Source organism: Zonotrichia albicollis, chromosome 8 (assembly GCF_047830755.1).
Source record: "Zonotrichia albicollis isolate bZonAlb1 chromosome 8, bZonAlb1.hap1, whole genome shotgun sequence".
NCBI classification, from domain to species: Eukaryota; Metazoa; Chordata; class Aves; order Passeriformes; family Passerellidae; genus Zonotrichia; species Zonotrichia albicollis.
In genome coordinates, this window is record NC_133826.1 from 6,048,251 (window position 1) to 6,056,684 (window position 8,434).

General features: G+C 43.0%; 1 protein-coding gene across 2 annotated transcripts; it reads left to right on the forward strand.

Moving 5' to 3' along the window:
- Positions 1–739: 739 nt before the first annotated feature.
- Positions 740–7,503, forward strand: ECHDC2 (enoyl-CoA hydratase domain containing 2). 2 transcript variants are annotated; one of them, XM_005482268.4, is made up of 10 exons: positions 742–909; positions 2,292–2,359; positions 2,968–3,055; positions 3,343–3,429; positions 4,565–4,657; positions 5,249–5,305; positions 5,715–5,902; positions 6,350–6,400; positions 6,753–6,800; positions 7,258–7,503. In XM_005482268.4, the coding sequence occupies exons 1-10, from the start codon at positions 792–794 to the stop codon at positions 7,333–7,335; spliced, it is 876 nt and encodes a 291-aa protein (XP_005482325.4). In that variant the 5' UTR covers positions 742–791; the 3' UTR covers positions 7,336–7,503. The 2 variants fall into 2 exon arrangements, with proteins under 2 accessions (XP_074401889.1, XP_005482325.4); XM_074545788.1 differs by lacking the exon at positions 6,350–6,400 and having other exon boundaries at positions 740–909.
- Positions 7,504–8,434: the final 931 nt, after the last annotated feature.

Genomic DNA, 8,434 nt, shown 5'->3' on the forward strand with positions numbered 1-8,434 from the left:
GTACAAGTCCTGTGAGGAGCAACTGAGGGAGCTGAGGGCGCTCAGGCTGGAGAAAAGGAGGCTCAAGGGGCCCTTCCCGCTCTCCACAACTCCTCACCCTGGGGATCAGGCTCTGCTCCCAGGGAACAAGGGACAGCATGAGAGAAATGGCCTAAGGTCGCACCAGAGGAGGTTTAGGTTGGACATTAGGAAGAATTTCTTCACAGTAAGGGAGAATGGGCTGCTCAGGGAGGTGCTGGAGTCACCGCCCGTGGAGGTGTTTAAGGAAAGACTGGACGTGGCACTCAGTGCCATGGTCTAGGGGACAAGGTGGTGATCAGTCATAGGCAGTTCTTGATGGTCTCAGAGGTCTTTGTCAATCCAATTGATCTTGCGGCTCTGTAACTCTTTTCCTCCAGAGATGTCTTTGGGATGGATACTTGACGAGATCCTTCTCTTTTTCTGAAATGCTGCTTGTTACCTACGGATTTATTTACAGTGAGACCTGAATATCTGACCCTTCATCCACTCAACTTCCCCCTTCCCTCACTCCGTCATCCTTGGGAACCTCCACGGCTCGGGCAGAACGCAAATCACCTCCTGCCTCCCACAGACCGGGCTGCACCCCGCACAGGAGGTGCCAGCTCCAGCCAAGCTCCTGGCAGCGCTGTTTGTGGTGGCGCCCTTGTTTCCCGCCTCACGCTCCTCCCCCGCTCCCCGGCAGCGGGCTGTCAGCGCTGCCGGCTCCCCTGCCAGGGGCCGTTCCCCCGGGGGCGGGGCCCGGCCAGCCCGTGCCGGTTCCGGCGGCGGCCATGGCCCTGCTGCGGCTGTGGCGGGCGGTGCCCGCGGCGCTGCGCGGGGCGCGGGGCCGGGCGGGCGCGGCCGGGGCGCCGCGGGGCGCGGAGGTGCAGCTGAGCGCGGCCGGCGGCGGTGAGTGCCGGGCTCGGGGCGCGGCTCCGCTTCTGCCGTTCCCGGCGGAACCACTCGGCCTGGCGTGAGCGCGGCCGTGTGTTCCCCCACAAGGGGGTGACAGCCCTGCCGAGCCCGGGGCGCACCTTGTTGTTCTGCTTTCAGCAATGCCTTGATACTTTTTTTTCAAAACGCTGCTGCAGAATGAATAGTTAGATACTTTTTCCCCCCTAAAGTTATGCGTGCATGCGACCTCAACGCAAGAAGTTCTGGTGTGCATACTTTAGATTTTTCTAATACCATTAACGTGCAGTGATAAAGGTAGGACAGGACCTTGACGTGTCTGTGCACATTTATCCATGAGAGCCACGAAGCAGTCTGAGGTTTGGTTCAGATTGCCAGGGATTTACTTTCTGTGTAACTGTTGCAGGAGTTTATAAACAGTTCTCGGTATTTTGCTGGTTACAAAGACATTAGGTGGTTACGAGCTGTACATTTCCTTGGCTGGTTGCCGCTGTTCACTCGTGTCTCTGTTCCAGCACCACACATCTCTGGTTCAGCAGCTGGCCACTGCCATAGGCAGAGGAATAAACAGAGACCTTCCAGCAGGGCTGAAAGACCAAGCAAGGCAGGTGCAAGGTACAGCTGTGCACCTACAGCACAGCAACAGCATCTTCCAATGTCAAGGCCTGGGAAGTGAGAAGAAGTCCAGACAAAAAACCAAAAGATTTTTTTATTTTTCTCTCCCAAGCATACAGAAGCCATTGGATAATAATTTACCAATCACATGTGCTAAGGAGAAGTAGGTAGATGTTGTGGTTTTATTTTTCTGCTTGGACTTAGGAACTTTGAGTAGAGTCCTTTCTGCTGATGAGCTTATAATGTTGAAATTAAATGGAGTTCACTTTCAAAATGGTTCTGGAACGTGAACTGAGAGTGACCTGTCTGTGCTGTTCTCATGCAAACAGCAATCCCAAGAGGATGGTTTCCTTAATTAGGAAATGTACTGGAACAGAGCAAGACTGTACAATAAAAATTAAATTAAATAACATTCAAAGGAGAAACCTAAGATGCACCATTTGGGCTTTTGTTTGTTTGTTTGGGTTTTGTTTCCCCATTTCTGCAGTGATTCTTAGATATATATTCTTTGATGTCCCGATTTCTAAAAGTCCGCTTCCTCATAGACTTTTACAGGCCTGCTGAATTTTACAGTTGTTCTGCCCAGCTGGGTTTTGTAGACATGGTGTGCCACGTCCAGTTTTAAAATAACCGATTGTTTTAGAATATACTTATATGCATTTTCAGGAAGGATAAGATGCAGCATAAGCAGATAATATTCCCAGTTGAATTACTGTGCCAGAGAACTAAATGAAGTATAACTGAAATTGTCTCCTATTACTAAGGTATTGCTGAAATCCTAATGAACCGACCCCACGCGAGAAATTCACTGGGAAAAGTATTTGTAAATGAAGTGAGTATGGGCCTGGCCTGTGTGTTTGGAACCATGATCAATAACTAACTGCAGTGAGAATAGTGGTGGGAAATCTAAAAATTGCTTTATGATGAAGGGCAGTGGGAAATGGCATTGGGACAAGACAGGTGAACCCTGAGGAAAAGAGAATGTAACAGTTACTGCCTCAGATGTGGACAGGGATATCTGGGTTATTTAAGTTAGCTAATTGAAGTTAATTTATTGAAGTTAACTCAGATGCAAGTGAATGTCCTTACTTGTGTCATTACCACAAAAGCATACTCATTGTCACACCTTGGCAGGTGAAATGTTCAAGGATGACACATCCTATAGAAGGTCTGGCTCATGCCTAGACAGGAAGGGAAGTTTTTAGATACAGCAAAGATTCATCTCTAAGTGGAAGGAAAAAAGAGATGGGGAAATGTGTCATTCTGAATTTGTAGTGGAAAAACCTGCAGGTTCCACTGACATGATTTCCATGAATTTTCTGGCACCTGCAGGGAAAAAAACCCAAACACTTGTATCATAGATTAGGAACTTGCTATCAGTTCAGTGTATATCCACATGCTTAAATTTTTTCTTCTCTTGTGTGCACTCCCTCCCCGTAGCTGTTCAGTGCCCTGGAACAGCTCCGCTTCGATGAGCAGGTGCGGGTGGTGCTGTTCAAGAGCCAGGTGAAAGGAGTGTTCTGTGCAGGTGAGTAGCAAAGGCTCTGCAAACCATTCTCAATAAATGTGGTTGCTCTTAGGGCTGTGTGCCAATCAGATAGTGCACTTGGAAATGAGTGCTAAAAGAAATGAAAATAAATCTGTCAAAAGGGCACAGAGGGGCACTCTCGTTACTGCTGCAGCCCAAATGTCCACACTCCAACTTCCATGGACCTTACTTAACTGGAATGCTCAGACTTTTTAAATGGTCTGTCCTCTGAGAGGGAGATTTCAGATGTCTTTTCCTGGATTCCAACCTTTTTCTCCTTTATTTAGGAGCAGACTTAAAGGAACGTGCAAAGATGGATGATGCAGAAGTTGGAGAGTTTGTTAGAAGACTGAGAAATCTTATGGATGAAATAGGTAAAGGATTACATCAGTTGGAAAATCTATCCTAGGCCATTTGTAGTGAAACAGCAATTTAGAAATGCTGAAGGAGGGAATAACCAGCAGGTTATCTACCTAGGAGTAGCTTTCCAAATGGCTTCAGCTTATGCTTGAAAGAAAGATCCAATTAGAATTAAATCCCAACCATCCTGCTGCCCCTCCAAGGACAAGATGTGTTTCTTATGCACAACAAAGCACATGCACACCTATGTGATAAATACCTGCTCCAATAAAGCATTTATTTATTCCACACTTCTGTGGAATCCTGGGGAGGCAAGTGCTGTGTTGGTTGTCCCACTTCCAGTACATGTTCAGAAACACTCAAAATGTGGCACAGACCTAAGAACATGGATTTGAATCTCTGATTGGATTTGCTAAATGGATTTGTGCAATGTCAGGGAGGGTTGTATCTACAACTCCCTCACCTCCCTTTTCTTTTTCTTTGCAAAATGAATATGAGCTTCTGCAAGTAGTTTTCTTCCCCTATTTATGAATTATTCTGCTCTCACTAGAAAGAAGTACCGAAGTCAAATACCAATCAGAATTGCAATAATTTTTAAAAAATGACAGGAGCAGTCAGAGGGGTGGTTACAACAGAGAACCAGCTCACCTCAGAAGTTTGCATCCAGCTGTCTGAGTATTTAAAAAAGTATCAAGAAGCTAATCTCCAGGTACATCAAGCTCCTCAGCTATGAGGTAACCCAGTTAAACAGTGTTTACTGTTCCTGTTTTCAGGAGCCTTGGCTAACAAAAGCACCACAAAAACTGAGCGTTGTGGCAGGGCCCAGGGATGGTGTCTTCTCTTTGGCTGTTTAGCTGCAACAGATGAATGTCCATGTCACAAATTTGCAAGGAGAGGACTGTTTTGCATTGTTGTACTTTGTTTGCAAGCTTCTTTGCATGGAAGAAGCATGTTCTGCATTCTTACAAAGAAGGGAGAAGTGCAAGAAGACAATTTTTACTGTTTCCAGAGCAAAAACTTGTGGCAGGAGAAAACGAATCCTTAAGAAATTCTGAACTGAAAGCTTTAGAATGTAAGGATTTAAATTCCAGAGCCGTGTGAAACAGAACCTGTGGAACACAAGTGTGCAATGTGTGCTCTGTTCTGCAGCTGCCCTGCCCGTGCCCACGATCGCTGCAATCGATGGCTACGCCTTGGGTGGAGGATTAGAGCTGGCCCTGGCCTGTGACCTCCGAGTGGCAGGTTTGTGCTGCTCAGTGTGGCAACCTCCTGGCAGCTGATGCTGCATTTAGAGAGAACTTACACACATGGCAGGGGATTGTTAACAGAGTCCAGAAGCTTGAGAGAAATCTAACAGAAGGTTGTACAGAAATGGTGACATTTAGTTATTTGGAAAGTAGTTCCCGTGCTTAAAAAGTAAAACCTATTTTTAGGTAAGATTAGGATTCCTTTGGAAAACTATTTATTAGTAAGATTGAATAGTTATAGTAACTTAATACTGGATCACATATACTCTGGCTACATCTAACCTTCCCAGCTTAAATCAGTTTGCGTTGGAAGACTTATTTCTTCTGTTTCTGTGCCTCCATCCATTATATTTTACCTAGCAGGGACGTGAGGTTCATTTTTCTAGCTAAAATTGCTACACTGGGGTAAGCAGACTTGAGACAGATATGGAGTAAGTACTGTAGTATTCAGACTTTCTGGCTACTTGGAGAAATGGAGTTCCAGCTCATTGTTGACAGTTTCTAATTTTATTGATCAGTTCAATCTGGAAAACTTCTAGTTATACAAATGAAAACGTAGCTAACTCTACGTTTATTTTTTTTATAGCTTCATCAGCTAAAATGGGCCTTATTGAGACCACACGAGGACTTCTGCCTGGAGCAGGTAACCTTCATTAAATCTTAACCTTCATTAAACCTTCATCAATATTCATTAAATCTCACTTTCTCAGCTGTATTGTAAATATTTTGCCATTGGAGTGTGTTCGTGAACACTTGAAGTGTTTTGAATGTAAATTAGAAGTAGCATCTTACAGTCACAAAAGAGATCTATGAATCAAGAGTTCTGTCTCAGACTTACTCTGAATGTAGGAAGGTCCCTTTATACTTTTTCTTTTTTATCAAAATAATGAAGTCTTTCAGATGCCTCTCAAAATGTTAACATCTTCAGCTTGTAGTTATTAAAAAAACATATGATCCACTTATTTTTTAAGGTTCCTGCTTTTCTAAGGAGACAAAATCCTAGTGAGGCATTTGTCAGAAATGGAAAATGGTGTTTTCCCTGTTGTCCTAAGGTGGAACCCAGCGCCTGCCCAGATGTGTTGGAATAGGTCTTGCCAAGGAGCTCATTTTCACAGGCAGACAGGTTGATGGAGAACAGGCAGCCTCCATGGGGCTGGTCAATCACTCAGTGCCACAGAACAGCGAGGGAGATGCAGCTTACCAGAGAGCTCTGACTTTGGCTAAAGAAATCCTGCCCCAGGTGAGTGCATTGCTCATGGCACCAATGTAAAGGCAGCCTTTGTGCTCCCCTTCAGAGAGCAAACAAACACCTGAGTTTCCTTTCTCTGAAATACTGAAGTCTTGGTTCCTGATCCTTAAGTCTTTTAAAGTCTGTTCCTTTTTGTGAATGCAGTTTCTGTTGGAGCAAGTGTTAACATCCAGCTGCTTAACCCACAGGGCAGGTTCAGCCCCCAGCCACACAGACCTGCAGGACATTGAAACTCACACTGTGCTCATCTGTGAACTGCACACAACACCAAATTGATTTTTATAAAGTACTTACTAGCTCACTGCAGATTTCTGTAGACTAAGATGTCATTTGGAGCAAAATAATAATATAACAATTAATCTGTTATAAATTAATTATTTATAGCAATTTAATTATTTTAAAGTATTTGTTGTGGTTTGTTTTCTGTTTTTAATAAAGGCACCATTTGCTGTGAAAATGGGAAAACTGGCAATAAACAAAGGAATGGAGGTAATAATTATTTTTGTTTAAATACTGAAGTGAATGAAAAGATTAGCAGCTCTTACAAATTACTACAGTAAAACAGATTAGCTCTTACAAATTACTACAGTTAGAACAGATGTGTTATAAAATTTTTCTTTATATCAGACATTTAAAAACATTTCAGAGGTTTTAAAAGATTTCTTTTAAGATAAAAGGAATATGGCAGGATTTTTTTTTCTACAGATAGTATTACTGTACTTCTAATTTGGAGTGAAGATCACTTACTCTGACTGTTTGAGAGTGACTGAGTGCTCTGATTGATTTGAGAGCTCTGAGGGCTGTACTTCAGACAAACCTCTCACCTTTCCTCTCCTTCCAGGTTGACATTGCATCAGGGATGGCTATTGAGGGGATGTGTTATGCCCAGGTAATCTGCCTTCAGAATTCATTCCCGAAAGGAACAACTGTATGTTAGTTATGGAATGAGCTTTGCAAATGGTTTTAGTTTAATAAATTCAAAATGATTCCTCTTGAAGTTCACTGTGGCAGGTTTTGAGAGCATGAACCAGCTAATGGAACAATACAGGGTATTACAATACTACAATATAATGTGTCTCTCAGATTTTAAGATGAAGAATGAAGATTATGGGAAACTGTTTTCCCATATAGATCTATGGTATTTTTCTTAGGTGCTTTGTTTGTGAGTTACTCTACAAACTTACACTGCAACCCTGTTTTTTTCTACTTGCAAACCATGGAATTTTATCATTGAAAGAAAAGCAAACTTAGTCTCACACCACTACTGCCAAATTAGTCAGGACTTAAAAACACATCAGACTTGTGAATGGAAAACATACCTCTGTTTTATTTCTTTTCTCATGTAGAATATTCCCACCCAAGACCGTCAGGAAGGGATGGCTGCCTTCAGGGAGAAGCGCCCACCTCGGTTCACCGGCAAATAAGGCTTTCTGCTTCCCTTGAGTTTCTGGAGATCCACTGATTTCTTAGGATTATTTTTATGACACCACTCTGTGCACTTAACTCCTTGCCTTGGACTGCCTTTCTAACTATTCCACTGGATCGTTTTTCTGTACAAATCTCCAAATAAAGATTTAACTTTGTATTCCTGATATTTAAAGCATGTTCATCTGAAGTCAGTGGTTATGGCTCTCACACAGATGTCAAGTAAGGAATGTGGAGAAGTTTTGGCTTGGGCACATAATTTCTCTCCATCACCTGTTTTCCTCTGTTAGCTGACTGCAAGTTATTTTCTCCTTCTGCTCTGAGGTTTTCCAGCACTAAAACATGCCACACAATTTAGCTCTACAGCTTCTTACTCTCCTAGACTGGGGCCTTCAAAGAAAAATTAATTAATCAGCAAACATGGTTTTAGGAAATGCTGGATAGGAAATGCTTGATAGGTTATCAAAGTAAGATGTGGCTTACCACATTGGAACTTCATGCCACGATAGTATCAAAGGAAACCACAGTTTCACTTGTGCCAAAAATGTGTGGGAACCTTACCAAATTATACACAGACAAATTTTCTGTGTAAAGATCTGCAAAGGTAAAGCAGAGTCAGGATTTTCAGCCTTCACAAAAGATGGCAGATGCTGCAGGTGGAACACAAAGTTTGAAAGTTGCTTCCAGAATTATTCCACCCTGGCAGAAACTCCTGAAGTTGCACAGGAGTGTGAAGAGACCTTTCCATAAGTGGCATATACAAACAGATATTGTGCACTTATACCTTGTAGGCATGCAGAGTTTCCAGCTTGAAAGAACTGTGCTCACTGATTGCCTGAAGTGTAGGGGAGCAAAAGAAAATGGGTATTTAGCATCTCTGTGCTTGCTGGCTGCAGAACTTCATGAAGTGACACGTCTCTCAAACATCTGGCCTGATGCCAGCATCATCCTTGCATTTTGTGCTGCATGAAGGAGTAATTTTTATTATTTTTTCAGTTAAGTTGCTTCAGCAAATTCTCCTGTTATTAGGAAAAGACATCTGTAAGGAGAGTTGTCACCTTTATTTTAAAATCTTAGCAATTGATTTATATTCATTCT